This window comes from Apium graveolens, chromosome 9 (assembly GCF_009905375.1).
Source record: "Apium graveolens cultivar Ventura chromosome 9, ASM990537v1, whole genome shotgun sequence".
Lineage (NCBI taxonomy): Eukaryota > Viridiplantae > Streptophyta > Magnoliopsida > Apiales > Apiaceae > Apium > Apium graveolens.
In genome coordinates this window covers 76,586,802-76,607,353 of record NC_133655.1, presented here as the reverse complement: position 1 = coordinate 76,607,353, position 20,552 = coordinate 76,586,802, and the positions used below count along the sequence as shown (strand labels likewise).

Below are 20,552 nucleotides of genomic sequence, written 5' to 3'. Positions count from 1 at the left end.
ATGGAATGAAATGAGCATACTTGCTCAATCGATCAATGATTACAAGGATCACCTCTTTGCCCCGAGATTTTGGTAGTCCTTCTATGAAGTCCATAGTGATGGCTTCCCAAATGGTGTTGGGTATTGGAAGTGGCTGGAGGAGGCCGGGATATGCTGCATGATCATACTTACATTTCTGGCAAATTGCATATTGGCTCACATGATTTGCAACTGCTCTTTTTAAACCCCTCCAGTAAAATAATGTTTTGGCCTTCCTGTAGGTAGCCTCAACACCTGAGTGGCCTCCCTCTTTCGAATTATGCATCCATTCCAATATTTTTTGCTTCACTATGCTGCTGTTGCCAATCACCAGCCTACCATTTCTCCTCAGTTGGCTACCGTTCCATGTGTACTTTGAGTTTGCAGCTGGTGTTGATTGCAGGGACACTAGTAGCTGCTGGATATTGGGGTCGTTCTGCCAGGTGCCCTGTATCTCTTCCAATAATGACGAGTGAATGTCTGTCATCATAATTGCAAACACTTGTGAGCTGGGAGTGCGAGACAAGGCATCAGCTACCTTATTTTCCACCCCACTTTTGTATTCGATCACATAATCAAATCCGGCAAGTTTTGAAAGCCATTTTTGCTGAAATGGCGTGTTCAATTTGCTCTCCAGTATGTACTTCAAGCTCTGCTGGTTAGTCTTGATGGTGAAGGGATTTGACATCAAATAATGTTGCCACTTTTTGACGGCTAAAACCACTGCCATTAATTCTCGTTCGTAGGCTGAGAGTTGCATAGTTTTCTCCGAAAATGCTTTGCTTACAAATGCTATTGGATGCCCCCTTTGCATAAGGACTGCGCCCATGCCTTGTCCCGAGGCGTCTGTCTCAATAATAAACGACTTGTTAAAGTCAGGAAGTGCCAGGACTGGTGGAGTCGTCATAGTCACTTTCAATTGCTCGAACGCCGCACTGGCTGCTTCACCCCAGTGGAAGGTATCTTTCTTAAGTAACTGTGTCAGGGGTCTGCAAATCGTGCCATAGTTTTTGATAAACCTGCGATAGTAACCAGTTAACCCCAAAAAACCCCTCAGCTGTTTTAAATTGGCAGGTTTGGGCCATTCCAAGATGCTCTTGACCTTATCGGGCTCTGTTTCTACCCCCTTCTCAGAAATGATGTGGCCAAGATAATGGATCTGCGTCGTGCCAAAGGAGCACTTCTTTAGATTTGCATGGAGGCTGTTCAACTGCATCAACCTCAGCACTTCGTTAAGGTGTTCAAGGTGAGCCTCCCAACTTGGGCTATACACCAATATATCATCAAAGAAGACCAAGACACACCTTCTTAACAATGGTTTAAAAATCGAGTTCATCAAGGATTGGAATGTTGAGGGAGCATTAGTAAGGCCGAATGGCATTACTAAATATTCAAAGTGGCCGAAATGGGTCTTGAAGGCCGTTTTTTGAATGTCCAATGGATCCATACGAATTTGATGATAACCCGATTTTAGATCAATTTTGGAGAAGAACCTAGTGCCTTTAAGCTTGTCCAGTAATTACTCAATGATAGGGATGGGGAATTTATCTTTTATAGTGGCCTTATTAAGGTTCCTATAATCGATACACATTCGCCACCTCCCATCCTTTTTCTTCATCAAGACTACCGGAGCTGCAAACGGGCTGTTGTTCGGTCGAATTACCCCCTGTGCCAACAGTTCTTCAATCATTTCTTCTATGACATTCTTTTGAAAGGCTGGGTATCTATAAGGGCGTAAATTGATCGGGTTTGTCCCTTCCTTTAGGGGAATCTGGTGATCAATTCCAGGTCTCACGGGAGGCAAGGATACGGGGTCTTGAAACACAGTATCATATGAGTCAAGTAAAGCAGTTAAAGAAGGGTTTGAGTTACTCGGTATACCTGTTTTGAGATAGGCATCCTTAGGAATCAACTGCAGCATTGAAATCTCCCCATTATGAGAGATCAGTTTGTTGAGTTTTGCTGATTGTAGCCCTTTGAGTTTCTTGCCTGTAGCCCCTCTCAACTTGACCTTTCTTTCACCATATTGAAACTCCATTGCCAGATTTTTAAAATCCCAAAGTACGGGTCCAAGTGAAGAGAACCACTGTATTCCCAACACCAAATTGCTTCCACACAAGGGTAATAGAATCACATCTGCTAGAAAATTCAACCCCCTGCATTTTCCATGTAAATCCCCTGATCATAGTGTGGCATTTCAGCTGACCTCCATCTGCGACTTTCACCCACATTGGTGGTATCTCCTCGATTTTGCAGTCCATTTTTAGTGCCTTTGTCGAATCAATGAAGTTATGTGTGCTACCCGTGTCTAATAGTAGCTGGAGGTTCTTTTTCCCATGATGCCCTTCGACTCGCATCGTTTGAAATGCATTTATACCCTCCATAGCTTGTACTGAAATCTGGGCACACTGCAACTCTTCAGCATTCTCAGCCACCTGCTCAACTACTGTTTCAGCCTCTTCGACATCATCTGTCTCCTCTACTTCTATATGATACAGGCGTGGTTTCTTTCCCCTGCATCGGTGACCTGGTTCATACTTTGCATCGCACCAAAAGCAAATGCCCTTTGCACGTTTTTCATTAAATTCATCTGAGGTGAGTGTTTTTCGAGTGGGGTTTTGGGTAGGGTTTTGGGTGTTTGTGTTTGGGATTTTGTGGTAGGTGTTGGGTTTCAAAAATATGTTAGAGTTCATAGGGTTTCTGGGTGTTGATGGGGTGGGAAGAAGAGCAGCTTTTGGTAAGGTTTTAGCTTTTCTTGCTTTTACACTGGCCTCTTGAAGCTTGGCTAGGCATAGAGCCTGTTGTACCGACCTGGGATTAAACATCCTGACAGCTAGTTGTATTTCTTCCTCTAGGCCCCCCACATAGCAACTGAGTAAATATTCTTCAGGAAGATTGAGCCGGCTTGCTAATGCATCGAAGCTGTCGTGGTAATCTTGCACTGTTCCTTTCTGGCTCAAAGCTTTTAGATCTGCCATAGGATCGTCATAGAGTTCCCTAAACCTGGCTGTTATATCTTGGACATACTGAGTCCATGAAGGCAACACACACCCCAGCCTTTTGATGTAAGTCTGGTGCCAGAGAAGAGCCTTCCCTTCCATATGAATGGCTGCCAACTTCACCCTTTCTGGGTCATTCACTCCATCCAACTCAAAGAACTGTACACATTTATATAACCATGATTTCAACTATGTTCCGTCGAATCTGGGAAAATCTATCTTTGTGAGGCGAGCAGAATAGTGGGAGTATGGGGTTTTGGTTGAAGTGCTTCGATGGTGAGAATCAGACGACGTTCCGGTGAGATTGAAGTCATCAACACCTTTGCCTTTATCCCCCATGAGGTTGTTAAGCTGTATAGAGACACCCACTATCATCTCATTAAGATCTGATATGGCTTTGGCATTTTCAGCAATCGTTGCACCTTGAGCCTGATAAGTTGTGCTGAGCCGAGCACTTTGTTCATCCAGCAAGGTTTTGAGAATCATTTCGAGACGATGAGAGTCAATCGCTGGGTCATCTCCGTCTGCGCTTTTGTTTGTCCTAGAAACCACCATTTTTGGCCGAGAATCGACTGAGCTCTGATACCAATGATGCTTATTATAATATATATATATATAATGGAACTACCAGATTCTAACAATAAGAATGAAGGTGAAATCCAGTTCAAATCAGGAGACAAGCCATGAAAAGAAGAGCTGTCTCGAGAGAATGAACAATATTACAGATCTGTGAATGAAATGTAGAGAGAGAATAGGAAAGAAAAGACAATGTAATTCATAAGCTGTCCCATGCAGTACATATTTTGGCATATATAGTCAGACCTTACCCACTATTACACAAATGAGAAATGATAAATAAAATTAGAGTGACTGAGCTATGATTTGTGGTAGTTGGGATCCCTCCACTGCCAACTCAGCTCCACTTGTCCTCTCCTGATTGGTGTCTTCTTCAATGATCGTATCAGTTGAATCACCATCGAAGCTGCTTTTGTAAGTTATAGTTTAAGCCCATCGATCAATGTCTGGAAAAGCCCCGAGTTGAATTTAGATGGGGTTGCCATAGGATAGGGCCTTGCTTTATATAAAAATGTAGCTGATCAAGTTCTGCTGCACAACTATAATATCTATGGTAAATTGTGGTACTTGTCTCTCTCAGGGAAAGCCTAGAATTATCTTTGAACTGATGTTACTAGTACTATTTTAAGTTTGAAAATTTAGTACTAATATCTATTTGTAAAATAGGTAACGGACACAAACACAACATATACAGGAATCCAAAATACCCGATTCAGTACATATTCATTCATGTTGATAAAAACACAAACCCCGCCTCAAATAGTAGACATAATTGATTCAAGACATAGAGCACATAATTTACTCGGGAGATCAAGTCCAAATCATAAAGTGTGTTCAATCACAAATATGTGATGATGTGCATATGGCTCTTGCTTCATTTAAAAATTGTAACTCTGATCAGACCATCTTTTCGGTTGATCAGCTCCAAGGCACAAGCGTCACCAATTTGCAGAGACTTCTCCTTTGCAAAAACAGATCACCCATTATTTATATTGCTAGTCACACCATAGGTATTCAACTCAGCATCCCACTCTTTGCCCCCGCACTCAAGTTTCACCTTGATAATACACTTGAATAGGAAGGATACTTTGACTGTGACAAAAATCTGTTTGCTGATTCAATAGCAGCCTGGCTAGGATGTGCTTCAACTTCCTGGCTAAAGTGTGCTTCAACAGCCTTATCAGACCCTGCACATTAAACACGTTTAAAAGTGCCTGCCCAAGTAGGGATGTCATTCAAGCAAAAAGGTATTACTAATTAATAGCTCGAATTCAATTCGAGCCCTAGCCATGCACTACTACATCAAATACGTTCCAAACCTTGTGGATAACAGTTGAAACACTTAACTGGTGCTGCTGAAAATTGAAAGTTTGAGGGTAAAATCTTCAGTATCGATAAGTTGGAAAACGCATACATCACCCGCTTTAAGAGTGTTTTCCGTTGCCAAGGAAGCCCAGCCTCTACTCAGCCTACACGAAAAGCCTCCGGCTAGCGCTAGTCCAACGCTCCATGTCTTACCTGACACCTCAATCTTCACTTCTCTTGTGCTGTCTATCAAAAACTTTTTTGCAAAAACTCGATCTACAGGCTGCATTAATATACATATGTTATTGTTACAATCGAATCGAATCTTAAGCAGAGTGTGATCAATCTAATGTACCACTATTGTTATAATTTAGAGAGTAGTATAAAGTATTTATTCTCTTCAAATCAATATGATTAGCTGATGGTGCGAACCTCACCATATAAACACCAAATTTCATGTAAGCCGACTTCACAATCTTGCTGAATGCAGGAAACTCTGAGCTTGCCATAAACTCTTCTGCTGGGTCAATAGCTAGTGTTATAAGATCGGCCTTCTTTCCTTGGTCTGCATCAGATCAAAATGCATATTATGTGTGTGTGCTAGTGTTAATTAATCGAAAACATAGATGTATAAATTAATGATCTTACTGGGTAGTATAGGAGTAGTTTCCTTCTGTGACCCAACATTTCGAGAGGTAACAGGTTCCTTATTGCAGCAGGACTTATCAAACATGTCAACATAAAACTCGTGATCTTGAGCGTATCGAAAAACTAGCAAGTCACCAAATCTTAAACAATGATGTTGCACAAACTTTTCCCAACCTTTCTTGAAATACAATAATTTGTTGATCTGTTTTGTCCCTACAGGCCACGAATCTTGTGTACCAGTTGGCCTTAGTATACATTTTCTATCCAATGTTCCGCGATGAAGCCTGACAAACTTGGGTGGTATCATCTGTTAAAGTGAAACTAGATTAACTACTAACGAGACAAGAAGTTGCAAGTACTAGATAAGAAATGCACAGTACAGAGCGTTTGTGTGTGTGAAGTTAAAGAATAATAATAGAAAGGTGAAAATGAGATGCACCAGCTTCTTGGAAGAATCTTCTAACATAATCTTCATAAATGAAGGTGTTTTTTCCGGTGACCTTCCCATTCTTATATATATCTGCAAGAGAGACTTTTTGCAACAGCTTATACCTATATAGTTAGAGGAGGAACCAAAGGAAGCGGCAGCCAAGCCCTCTTTTATTTTTCCCCAGAAAAATTGCAACAGCTTATAGCTATATAGCAAAAATGTTTTTACTTCATACTTATGCTGAGTTCACCTGCTTGGTTTCTATTTTAGCAAAGATTGTCTGAACTTTTGTACCAAAAGATATTCAATGTTTTGATGGCTGCAGGGGGAGGTGAGGGTTCAGACTTAACTATTGTCAAAAATATAAAATCCAAACCGAACTAATTTCCTAGTGAACTGGTTGACATGAACTCAAGAAACAAAGAGAGTTCTGAATTAGGCCATCTCAAGAGTGGCCTATCGGCCCAAATTTGGACCGATTTCGGTCCAAATCTACCTAACAATGGTTTATTACCCCGTTTCAATTTAGGCTTAGACAGACACTATTCACCGGCCTAAATCTTTTTAATAATAAAATATTAATTTTTTATGTTTTATGTATTTGTTAATTTGTTGATTGAATGTTATTATATATATGTATTAAGTAGTTTTTAATTATATTTCTTAATTTTCACTTATATATATAATAGTTATTTAAAAAAAATATTAAACACCATGAATTATTTTAATTCAAATTAATAATATATTAAAAATAAAATAAAGATTACACTTGATAAAAAATAATTACAAATACAACTTATACAAAAGCATAATATGAACTTAAACATTGATTTAATCAAATAAATTATTTCTTGATAATTGAAGATGAACGTGATTTGAGTGCTCCAATTCAAGAGTCGGTCGAAATTTCAGATCAAGAAGTTGAGATGAACGAAAATGATGAAAATGCTCGATTTCAACAATTTCTTGGACGATGTCGAAAAATAAATAATAAAGAAGCTCATATTACTCTTCGAGATGCACTAATCGAGCATTTGTGGGAACAATATACTAATTCAGAGTAGTTTAATCTTTGTTATTTTTCTTTTAGTTAATTAAATATTGTTTTTTTCTTCGTTTTCTTGTTTAAGTGTAATGTTTTTCTAATTTAATAAATTTATTAAGTTTGAAATTAAAATGATCTTATTCGTTTGGCGTCCAATTGAATTAATATATATGTGAATTAATATCAATACATTAATTTAATAAATTTATTAAGTTTGAAATTAAAATGATCTTATTCGTTTGGCGTCCAATTGAATTAATATGTATGTGAATTAATATCAATACATTAAAATAACAATATATTAATATTTGAAAGAATAAAATATTAATATATGAATTTGGACCAAAATTTATACCAAACTGTTGGAATAGAGAGTTGTCTCGGCCCAAATTTAGGCCAAGATTTAGGCCAAAAAGCATGGTCACTCTTGGAGTTGCCCTCAGAGCATATGCACCGCACTCCTTTTTTTAGTTGATTCGGCAGGTTTTCTGATGGATCAGGCAGAGAAGCACATGCAGCGCTGCTATTTCGAAGCCATCAATTTTCAAAGGAGCGTTGATTCATCAACCAAAACTTTAATAATTGACGTAGTGGTTGACCGACAGCAATTGACGGGACCACATAATTTGTACATTGAATTGGCCAACAGTTTTCACAACGTCTATACAACGGCTATATATCAGTAACGGTTATGTAATAAACGGTCACATTTCTATTTATAAATACTGATTTCTTTTGGGTTCATTTCTTACACAAAATTTTATAGTACCCACATTCTTAACTTCTCAATCTCATATTTTATTTTCTAAATACATAGATAAATATATAACGGGTACTAATGGCTTCCTTCCGAAAAATTACAATTATGTGTTTCGTGGGCTCGACAATCCGTTGATCCGATCACAGGTCGATATTCAAACAAGAATAATTTATGGGGGCGAATTCATGAGGATTATGCAAAAAATTGGTGTGGCACTCCCGAAAATCCTCTTACCGAACCTCGTTCAAAAGTTGCTCTTGATTCACATTGGACACCATTGAAGAAAGCACTAAAAAATGGCATTGTGCCAAGAATCAAGTTAGTAGACATAGTACAAGCGGAACCAATTTGGTGGATGAGGTAAGATTTTTTATTTTTTATTTTGATATGTTATATATTATTCGTATGATAACTTAATATGTATAATTTATCATTTTATTTAGATAACTCAAGCTCAAGGATTATATTTCAAGGACATGAATAAAATATTTGATAAATGGGATTGTTATGAAGCAGTTGCAACACATCCACAATTTGTAGACGTTCCCACCACTTCTCCTCCGTTTCAACGAAACTTTCCAACACAAATGGAATCACCAATTAATCTGAATAATGATGATTTCGTTGATGAAGAAGGTTTCACGACTCCGGAGTCTAATCGAGAAACTGAAGGTCCTTCTAGTCCGGTTAGACCCATGGGCGTGAAAGCGTCAAAGCAAGCCAAAAAGAAAGGAAAACAAGGTATGACTAAAAAAGATGAGATGTCTATAATAATTTTCAATAATATGCAATGTAACCAAAAACAGCTTGTGGAGGCCAACATCCAAAGAGACGAGGAAACCCTTCAAATGTCGAGGGAGATATTAGAACTTGAAAAATGAAAGGAAGCGAGACAGGCAAGACTTGATGCTCTAGAAGAACGAAAAGAAGCAAGATTGGCAAAAGGAATTGCTATTGAAGAATTCAAACAAAGATCATGACAATGGATACTAGCCCAATGACTCCGAATACGAAGAAGTGGTTTAAAAGAAAGATCATGACAATGGATACTAGCCAACGGAAGTCGTCTTCACTGAATATTGGACGATCAACGAAGTAATCTTCCATGAGATTTTTTCCCCTCGATAGCCTTTGTCTTTGATGATTGGGAGATTTACCACGCTGTGAGCCGCATCCTTGTGGTTCATCTGAAGTGTCGATGAAGTCCATCACTATTGCCGCTTCGGTGACCATGGTATTTAAGATTTCAGACTCTTCTTGACTGTGTTGTTGCCTCTGCTTCAACAATCTTTTCAATGCATTCATTTTGACAACAAATTATAATAATTTTGAGATACTATACTCCGAAGATCATAGTATTATTTATGGACAATTTTTCTATCTCCAATTTTGATCAAGACACGTGTCATTACGTGATTCAACGAAAATCTTATCAAAAATTTAAATTTATCCACAACCTTATCAAAAATCTAAAATTAGATAACAAACTATTATTGGATATTATTTGTGGGGCCATTAAATAATGGAGATGGACTTAAATTATGATAAAAATTTAAATTATTTATTTGATGAATAGTAATCGATGAATTGATGGAGTTTCATGGGTGCATAAAAATCAACAAAAATAGTTGATTCACCGTGAACAGAAATCAACTCCATCAATTAAATCCATGAATTGATGAATCAATGAACTTTGTGGGTGCATATGCTCTTAGTATTCACTTGGTATAGAAAAGTTGACATAAATTTGTGACTGCCCAACTGATACAGCAGAGCTAACATTTATAGCTCTGATCATTTGGGGCAGCGAACAAATTGAGTGACCTAATTGTCTTTAATGATCATAGCTTCTTGTAAATTGCCAAATGAAATTTTAATTTTAGTTAAAACTAAAAATTGCTTTGAGCTAGGGGAAAATAAATAAGTTGTCAAGGCTTAACTTTCAATAAACAAAAAATACAACAGTGACCCCTTTGTTAGATTTTTATAAATAAATGATAATTGATAGAAATATTCTAAAAGGGTAAACTAAAAACAAAACATAATTTTATTATCAGATGCCATACATTAAAATACTATGTAAGCCTTCTTTATATATGCTACACATTTAATAAAAACACCTAACAAATAGCTAACATTATCCCACTAACATCTCCCACTAACATCTAATCTAGAATTTCAAATAATACATTATCTAATAATTATTCAAACACTATTTCTAAAAACCTCATCAAAATTAATCCAAAAAACAATTCAAATAATTTTGAATTATTATTTCCAACACTCCCTTTTAATTCAAAATTTTCTTCCTTGTGATGTACTTGTCATCACCACCACCATTGTTGTTGATTACTTCTCTTCATAATTTCTTCAAGTAGCACTTGTCTCCCTAATTTCTTCAAGGAGCACTTCTCACCTATTGACCAGTGATGTACTTCCCATCACCATTGGAGCCCTTCTCTCCACTTTTCTTCAGGAAGCACTTGCCTCCTATTGACCAGTGATGTACTTCCCATCACTATTGGAGTCCTTCTCTCCACTTTTGTTCAAGGAGCACTTCTCTCCTATTGACCAGTGATGTACTTCCCATCACCATTGGAGCCCTTCTCTCCACTTAGTATTCTAAAAGGGTAAACTAAAAACAAAATATAATTTTATTATCAGATGCCATACATTAAAATACTATGTAAACATTCTTTATATAAGATACACATTTAACAAAAACACATAACAAATAACTAACCTTATCCCACTAACATCTCTCACTAACATCTAATCTAGAATTTCAAATAATATATTATCTAATAATTATTCAAACACTATTTTAAAAACCTCATCAAAATTAATCCAAAAAACAATTCAAATAATTTTGAATTATTATTTCCAACACCTTTTTAGTGCTGATGCTTGGCTGTTGATTTGAACTTGTTTGCTTATTTCTTGATTTTTGTTGGACCTGACTGGCAATTATCTGAATAAGTTAGTTTAGTTTGTTCGATTATTTTCATTAACTAACCGCACAATTTGAAACTGAAACTGCTCGTCAGAATGTCAGTATATTTCAAGCTACACTCGTTTTCAATACTAAATCTATTATTCATTCATGGGAGCTCAGAAATTGCACATTCCCATAAAAAAGACAATGCAACAAGTGATCTTAAAGCATGTCTATAGTTATTCAGGATAAAATCCTAATGTGAGTAACAGTACCCTTGATTTTTCTTAAAATAACCTGCCAAGTACAATGAGGCATCCTTTAAAAAGAACATGGTCTGCATACATCGATTAATTACTGCATTTGTAACTCTGATGAGAGCATCTTCTCTATTGATCAGCTCAAAGATATAAGCATCACCAATATGAAGAGCGTTTTGCTCTGCAAAGGAAGCCCAGCTTTTATCCATCATGGAAGAGTTACAAAGAATGTTTATTACAGCATCTCACTCTTTGCCCCGAAACTGAAGTTCCACTTTGTTGGTGTTGGAAAATGTGGGTATTGAGCCCCACATTGTCAAGTCATTTTGAGTCGTTCTTGAGTGGGTGTCGCTTGGAGTATGTTCTCCTCCGTGAGGGCTTTCCGAGGCACTTTGAAACACTCAAAATGGTTAAGGGATGAATGAGATACGATCATTCAAAGTTGGTCCCTTGAAGGTGTAATTGTAGATGTGAAAACTTGTATCCCACATTGAAATGGAAAAGGGGTTTCCATTGCTTTATATAGCACAACACTCTAGTAGTGTTTAAAAGTGTTAGTAAGGTGTTGCTCCATCTCCTACGTGCGCGCGCAGGGGGGTGCAAATTGTGGGATTTCGAGGGGTAATCCGAGGCTTGCGAAGCCTTCGGGCTTGCCCGCGTGTGCGACGTGCGGACACGAATGTAGAAGAAAATTGGCCCGAATAATCATGGACTAGTTTTGCTAATTTTCCACTGGGCTTGGGCTCTTAAATAAATATTCATTATTCAGTATTTATTTCATAAATACGAATATGAATTGATTTGACACTTATAATTCGATTCAATTACGGATAATAATTGACTCTCGAATTAAATTTAATTAACACGTTTAATTAAATAGGAGAAATAGTGCACACGTTTCTCTAAGCCTATATATTTTCGCTATAGGGTTTAGGGTTTTATACACTTAGAAAACACAGCCGTGTCTAAACACAAACCCTATTCTTCTCTCTCTCGTCAGTGATAGTTTCTTGCTCTGTTCTAGCTCGCCGAAGGTGCCGTTTGTACAACGACACCGTCTTCTCGTTTTATCCTGGGAGGCTGTCGGCTCGCACATACGGTGAGAGGTGAAATAGCTTTAAGGAGACACTTCCTTTCAACTGGACTCGAGAATCCTCTCATATCCTTATTTATTTCGTTTACTTTTCTGGTTTACACAGTTATACTCGCACACTGTTATTCGCACACACTGTTTTAGTTGTATGTATTAATCGCAGATTGTTTCACAATCTTAAAGCTATTTATTTTATACATATGTGACTGATACATCTCTATTTGCTTGTTTTGTTGAGTAACAGATCGATGGAGAACCAAACTGTGAACGATCCGATGAACATGACGACTGATCCTAACGCACAGATCATTGGATCTGATGGGGTTCACCAGCAGCCGATTAACCCTAACGCACAGATCGTACGATTTGATGGGGGTCAAACGCCTGTTGGACATGTGCTTGTGGGACACACTGTCATTGGAAAGTTTAGTATTCCTCTTGGACAGATATCGTCAGAATTCACTCCTCCGATGTTACCTGTGGTGCCTACTGGTGTGCATATACCTGTAGTACAGACGCACGTGCCATCTGTTCCACCTGTGGTGCCTGCTGCACCTGTTATGCCAAATGTGCCTGCTGCACATGCTGAAAAACCTGAGAAGTTCAACGGAATGAACTTCAAACGTTGGCAACAAAAGATGCACTTTTATCTGACCACGTTGCATATGGATCGCTTCCTTAAGGAAGAACCACCGTTGCTCACTGCTGAGAGTAACATGCAGACTGTGTATGCTGCTGATGCTTGGAAGCACTCCGACTACATCTGTCGAAACTATGTGTTAAATTGTTTGTCTGACTCGTTGTATAACGTATACAACGCGAATCCAACAGCTAAGGTCTTATGGGAGTCACTTGACCATAAGTATAAAACCGAGGACGCTGGGGCAAAGAAGTGGATTGTTGGCCGCTTTCTTGATTATAAGATGGCAGACTCGAAGTCTGTGGTCAGTCAGGTGCAGGAACTACAGGTGATCATTCATGCTGAGGGAATGGTCGTAAGTGAATCTTTCCAAGTCGCTGCTGTTATTGAAAAGCTTCCACTTGGATGGAAAGATTTCAAGAACTACCTTAAGCACAAGCGAAAGGAGATGTCTATGGAGGATCTTATTGTTAGACTTCGTATTGAAGAAGACAACATAGGGTCCAAGAAGAAAGTTAACGTTGCCATTGAGAAGGCAAACATGGTGGAGCATGCTCAAAGCTCCAAGCCCAAGAAGACTAATTCTGGTAAAGGGGCAAAGCTGGCACCCAAGGGAGGGATTTCAAAGTCGAAATTTCAAGGGAAGTGCTACAACTGTGATAAAGTTGGTCATTGGTCTTCTGACTGCAAGAAGCCCAAGAAGCCCAACAAGAAGAAAGAAGCAAACATGGTGGAGAATATCTCCAAGGAGATGGGTGACATAGACCTCTGTGCTACGGTCTCTGAAGTGAACCTGGTCGGTTCTAATCCACGTGAATGGTGGATTGATACTGGTGCTACTAGGCATGTTTGCTCAGACAAGGCGGTTTTCTCCAGCCTCAAAGCTTTCGATGCTGGTGATAAGCTCTACATTGGGAATTCAGCAACTTCTACCATTGAGGGTGAAGGCACGGTGATCCTGAAGATGACCTCTGGGAAGAATCTAACTTTGAAGAATGTACTTTATGTGCCTGATATTCGCAAGAACCTTGTGTTTGGTTCTCTGTTGAATAAGCATGGCTTTCGCATTGTAATAGAGTCAGATAAAGTTATTTTATCTAAGAGTGGTATGTTTGTAGGCAAGGGTTATTTAACTGATGGGCTTTTTAAGCTCAATGTAATGTCCGTTAAGGACGAAAATGAAATGAAGAATTCTTCTGCTTACTTGCTTGAGTCTCCTAATTTATGGCATGCTAGATTAGGACATGTAAATTATGACACTTTACGATGTTTAAGTGCAAAAGAATACATACCAAAACTTACTATTGATTCAAAACATAAGTGTGAGACTTGTGTTGAGGCAAAATTAACGAGATCATCATTTAAACGTGTGGAAAGGAACACCAAAGTGCTAGACCTAATACATAGCGACATATGTGATTTAAAATTCGCTCCAACAAGAGGAGGAAACAAGTATTTTATTACATTCATTGATGAATGTACAAAATACTGCTATGTATATTTGTTGAAAAGCAAAGACGAAGCTATAGATAAATTTAAAATCTATTAAGAAGAAGTTGAGATACAACAAACTGAGAAAATCAAAACGATACGAAGTGATCGTGGAGGTGAATATGTTGAACCATTTGGGGAATTCTGTTCACAACATGGTATAATCCATGAGGTCACTGCACCATACTCCCCTCAGTCAAATGGTGTGGCTGAAAGGAAGAATCACACTCTGAAAGAAATGATGAATGTGATGTTGTCAAGTCATTTTGAGCCGTTCTTGAGTGGGTGTCGCTTGGAGTATGTTCTCCTCCGTGAGGGCTTTTGGAGGCACTTTGAAACACTCAAAATGGTTAAGGGATGAATGAGATACGATCATTCAAAGTTGGTCCCTTGAAGGTGGAATTGTAGATGTGAAAACTTGTATCCCACATTGAAATGGAAAAGGGGTTTCCATTGCTTTATATAGCACAACACTCTAGTAGTGTTTAAAAGTGTTAGTAAGGTGTTGCTCCATCTCCAACGTGCGCGCGTAGGGGGGTGCAAATTGTGGGATTTCGAGGGGTAATCCGAGGCTTGCGAAGCCTTCGGGCTTGCCCGCGTGTGCGACTTGCGGACACGAATGTAGCAGAAAATTGGCCCGAATAATCACGGACTAGTTTTGCTAATTTTCCACTGGGCTTGGGCTCTTAAATAAATATTCATTATTCAGTATTTATTTTATAAATACGAATATGAATTGATTTGACAGTTATAATTCGATTCAATTATGGATAATAGTTGACTCTCGAATTAAATTTAATTAACGCGTTTAATTAAATAAGAGAAGTAGTGCACACGTTTCTCTAAGCCTATATATTTTCGCTATAGGGTTTCGGGGTTTTATACACTTAGAAAACACAGCCGTGTCTAAACACAAACCCTATTCTTCTCTCTCTCGTCGGTGATAGTTTCTTTCTCTGTTCTAGCTCACCGAAGATGCCGTTTGTATAATGACACCGTCTTCTCGTTTTATCCTAGGAGGCTGTCGGCTCGCACATACGGTGAGAGGCGAAATAGCTTTAAGGAGACAGTTCCTTTCAACTGGACTCGAGAACCCTCTCATATCCTTATCTCTTTTGTTTACTTTTCTGGTTTACACAGTTATACTCGCACACTGTTATTCGCACACACTGTTTTAGTTGTATATATTAATCGCAGATTGTTTCACAGTTGACACCCTATGTCACATTCATTTGCTTAACAAAATATTAAGGAACATGCTGCAAAAATGCAAGAAAATTATCTTAGATCTTTACACACCATCAATTTTTAAGATCAGTCTATTATCGATGCTAAATTTGTGGTCTGGGCTTAACTTTTAAATAAATATTCACCAATAATGTGTTTGAGATATCCTATTATTTTAGTAAGGGAGAGCAGAATTCACTGGCCAGCAATTTTGGTTAGCTCTGCATTCAAGAATCTCACTACAAAAATCAGTATATGATCTTACCAGATATCTTGCTTTCATGTAAGCCCAATGCATAACACATGGGCAGGAAGGGTACTTTGACAGTGATGAACATTTTTTCGCTGCTTCAAGTGCCTGGCTAGACTGCGCTTCAAGAGCCTTGCCTGATCTTGCTTTAGTTTAACAAGTTATTTCCTCCCCTAAAATTTTTTCCAAAAGCTATTACTACTAGACATGGTTAATTCACAACCAAAATTAAAAAAGCTGATACAATAGCAGATTCCAAACTAGGGCAGTCATATTAGTAAATCAAATATGTTCAAAACCATGTAACAGTTAAAGTACTCCATAGGTGCCACTGAAAATTGAAAGTTTGAGGGTAAAATCTTTAGCGTTGATAAGTTCAAAAACGCAGACATCACCCGCTTTAAGAGAGTGTTCCTTTGCCAAGTAACCCCAAAATAAAGTCAACCTATATGTATTGTGATCTTTCAGTAACCCAACGGCCCATGTCTTACCAGAGACCTCAATATTTACTTTCTTTGTGCCTTTTTTCAAATGCATGTTTGCAAATTTTGGTTTTAGAGCCTGCATTAACAAAAAAAATACACGTTATACTTAATGTCAAGGTCAATACAAACATTGTCCATCTCTACATACTACATTAATAATTATATATGAATTACAATATTTATTCTCTTAAACTCCATATTAACTGAAGCTGCAAGCCTAACCATATATCCACGAACTCTCACGTAAGCCAATTGCATAATCCTATTGAATGTAGGATACTCCGATCTTGCCATGAACTCTTCTGCTGCTTCAAGACCTAATTGTGTTTTATAATTGACTTTCTTCTCTGGGCCTGCATCAGATCAGAAGGCATATAATGTGTTAGTCTGAGTTTATGTGCATTGGTATATATAGTGATAGTATGAAAGCTTATCTAAATTAATAATCTTACTGGGTAATATCGCAGTAGTGTCACTCTGAGACCTGACATTTTGGGATGTAACAGGTACCTTCAAACAGCAAGACTTATCAAACATGTCCACATCAAACTCGCAATCTTTAGCGTACCTAAAAACGAACAAGTCACCAAGTCCTAAAGAATAATGCTGTGCAAACTTTTCCCAACCTTTCTTGAAATACAAAGAATTGTTGATCTGTTTTGTTCTTACACGCCACGAATCTAGTGTACCAGTTGGCCGTAGTACACATTTTCTAGCCAATGTTCCGCGATGAAGCCTAACAAACTTCGGTGGTATCAACTGTTTAAATGATAAAAAATTAACAAGGTAAGAAAATGCAAGGAGTACTAAATAGGAGATGCATGTCACTTGACAAAATAAATAGGAGATGCATGTCTATGTAGAATGAGTATATCAATTTGAGAGGATAATGGAAAGGTGAAAATGAAATGCACCAGGTTCCTGGAGAAATCATTGACTAGAATCTTCACAAATGAAGGTTTTCTTGCCGGTGGCCTTCTTCCCATACTTTCTCATCTCCCCAAGTAAAGTTTGTTACAATAACAATATATTCATAGTATTGCAGGAGCAAGACCTAAAAGAAGCTGCCAACTAAAAGCAAGTCCAAGAATGTGCTAGTAAATGCCATATAAATATAATAAAATATTGTGTCCTAGTAATTTAAGACAATTTTATTATATATCAACTCCAACAATATGCCTTATATTTGTGTCTTATAATTAAAATAATAATATATTTAAATTATAATAAGGAGGGAAAGTAAATGATGAGAAGAAAGAGATGTATAAAAAATGAGGAACATAATTTTTTAATTGAATTAAATGAGATAGGACATGATTAGTGATGGCTTAAAAATGAGGCACATGATGAATGTCCTATTATTTTAAGACACCACGAGGACATTGTTGGAGCACCTTTTTACTTTTTATCCAAAGTGTCTCAAATTTTAAGTTAAGACAAGTTTTTAAGACATTCTTGAACTTATCTGGACCTTTTTTCTTTTCACACGGTTAATGCACAGTTATAAGCTTACAGCTAGCTTCATTTACTACCTTACTTCGTTGGTTCCCCAACACAAAAGGCTCTTCCAACGATGTTACAGTTTACTATACTCAGGGCGGATCCAGAAATTTTATTTTAAGGAATATCGGACAAATTTTGAGAAAATCCCATTATATTTTTGAATTTTGAGGGGGCACTTTCATATATTTTAAAAAAAAATTAATGATGAAAAAATATAAAATTTAATTTTATGGGGAACACGTGTCCCCGATACTCCTTACTAGATCCTCCCCTGGCTATACTTATTATCACCTTTCTTAATTTATTGTTAGTTGTCTTAACTTGCTTGAGGTTTTATTTTATTTTTTGTTATGTTATTCTACAGTAATTTTCAAATTAATATAGAGACAAAATAGACGTAGACATAGAATGACGAGTCACAAAATTAAATTCCAAATAAATAATTTTCAGTTCATCTCCATATGAAAAGGTATCTCTCCGTTTTTGAGGGTTAAGAAATGATCAACCAGGAACTAATGTTATATTTCTCCGTACAGATTTAACTTAAGTAGTGCATTTAAAAATTATAACTCTGATCAGAGCGTCTTCTTTGTTGATGATCTCCAAGACACAAGCGTCGCCAATTTGCAGAGAGTTCTCTTTTGCAAAATCAGACCAACCATTATGTTGTAAAGCATCTCGCACAGCTTCTTAGTTCATTACCTAAATTTAATATAAAATATTGGATTCTAATAACTTAAAACATCAATATATTTTCTCATCTCCAACAACATTCCCTATAGGGGTGAGTGCAGTACGGACGGTGTGGTTTTTTCCTCAAACTGAAAACCAAACCGCGCATGCGGTTTGATCAAATTTTCAAACCGCACCAGCACCGCGTACCCTCAAAAATCGCATAAACCACACCACGAAAATGCGGTGTGATGTGGTGGGGTTCACTGCGGCTTACATATTACAAGTTCAAAAATTTTAAATAAAATACAAAACTTAAATTTAAATAAAATACAAAACTTAAATTTAAACAAATTTCCGAATAATATAACACAAAGTCGCCAATATTCTTCAATAATACAAATTAGGAATTACATACCATAAAGTTTAACTTTTTTAGGAATTCCATTACAAAATAAAAATAACTTATAAATTATAAGTCATAATTATTCTAACCAAAAGTCTAAGTTATTATTTTTACAACTGGTTAAAAAATAATTAGTGCACAACAATGGTTAACTGCAAGTCTAAATGTTTTATATTTTTGGTAGCTAATGCAGCAGAGTAATCATTTTCCCAAGCCACCGATTTCCCTGTACGAGAGCAAGTAACCAAAGGTAGAAAAATACAGCACTTAAGTTCTATTAAATGAGTTCACTATATATAACATATTAAATATTGCGGTGCGGTGCGGTCTGAACCACCTTTCATAAATTTAAAATCACAACTTGCATCGCATCGCGTAGTTTATTAAAAATTCAAATCACAACCGCACCACAAAAATTAAAAACCGCGTTTTGCGGTGCGGATTGGTGCGGTGCGGGCGGTTTGTGTGATTTTCCGCTCACTCATAATTTCCTATATCCATTTTTTATATAATATTTTATCATTAAAAAGTATCATTATTACAAAAAATGAAGAAAGAGAAAAGTACTTCATTCAAATATTTATTATAAAATAAAAGTTAGGAAAGGAGAGACGTTAGCTAAAGATAGGGAATTGGAACAAGATCTCATCGGATCTTAGTGATTTAAGAAATTACTAGAATACTGTTGGAGTAGCTTTTTTTTCTCTTATTCCTTATATTGTAGTTTAGGACTCCAAATAGCTAAGTTTTTGGAGTTGCTCTAAGAACGTAAAACTTTATTACAATCCATACAGAATTTATAATACATGTACGAACTTATATAAAAAATTAATATAAACTAAATACCGAAAATACCCTAATATATATATATATATATATATATATATATATATATATATATATTCTAACATCCCCCTCAAACTCGCGATGTTGCAGCAATGAGCATTGGGAGTTTGTCAGACAAGAAACGAAATCGCGAAATAGAGTGAGCCTTTGTAAAAATATCAGCAATTTGAAGCGAAGAAGAAACAAAAGACAATGAGATAGTGCCTTGCAGCAAATGATGGCGAGTAAGATGACAATAAATCTCAGTATTTTTAGTGCGCTCATGAAATACCGAATTACGTGCTATACGAATTGCACTCTTATTATCACAATATAATGGGGTGGAACTAGGAAGGCTAACACCCAAATCTGCAAGTAAGCAACGTAATTAAACAATCTCACAAGTAGTGGAAGCCATGACACGATACTCGGCTTCTGAAGACGATCTCGAAACAACATCATGTTTTTTACTCTTCCATGAAATAAGAGAATTACCAAGAAAAATATAAAAACCAGCAGTGAATTTACGATCCTCGGGATCACCAACCCAATCAACATCACTATAAGCACGCAACTCTAAAGATGAGTTAGAAGGAAATAAAATACTCTGAAACTGAGTCCCACTAAGATACCTGAGAATGCGAAGAACTACAGCCCAATGTACGGTAGTAGGAAAAGTGACAAATTGACTAACTATATGAACAACATGTGCAATATCCGGACAAGTAACAGTGAGATAAACAAGACTACCAACAATCATACAATATAAAGTTTCCATAGGCGTTGAGCACATCATCCCACTCTCTTCGCCCCAGCATTGAAGTTTCACATTTTTAGCACCCTCTCTCGCTTTCATTTGCTTAACAAAAGTTGAAGGAACATACTGCACCATTCATTGAAATCTTTGAATCAGTACTTTGATACGGTGGTCTACGACATATCATCAGAATTTGTAAGATCAATCTATTCAGCATATATGATATA

The 20,552-nt window shown here is 37.1% G+C and overlaps 1 protein-coding gene across 1 annotated transcript; it reads right to left on the bottom strand.

Moving 5' to 3' along the window:
• Positions 1-3,871: 3,871 nt before the first annotated feature.
• Positions 3,872-6,260, bottom strand: LOC141686918 (B3 domain-containing protein REM5-like). Its single transcript, XM_074492018.1, has 5 exons — positions 5,986-6,260; positions 5,547-5,853; positions 5,336-5,463; positions 4,941-5,181; positions 3,872-4,780 (listed from the first exon to the last, which is right to left on the bottom strand). The coding sequence occupies exons 1-5, from the start codon at positions 6,052-6,054 to the stop codon at positions 4,647-4,649; spliced, it is 879 nt and encodes a 292-aa protein (XP_074348119.1). The 5' UTR covers positions 6,055-6,260; the 3' UTR covers positions 3,872-4,646.
• Between the last annotated feature and the right edge of the window lie 14,292 nt (positions 6,261-20,552).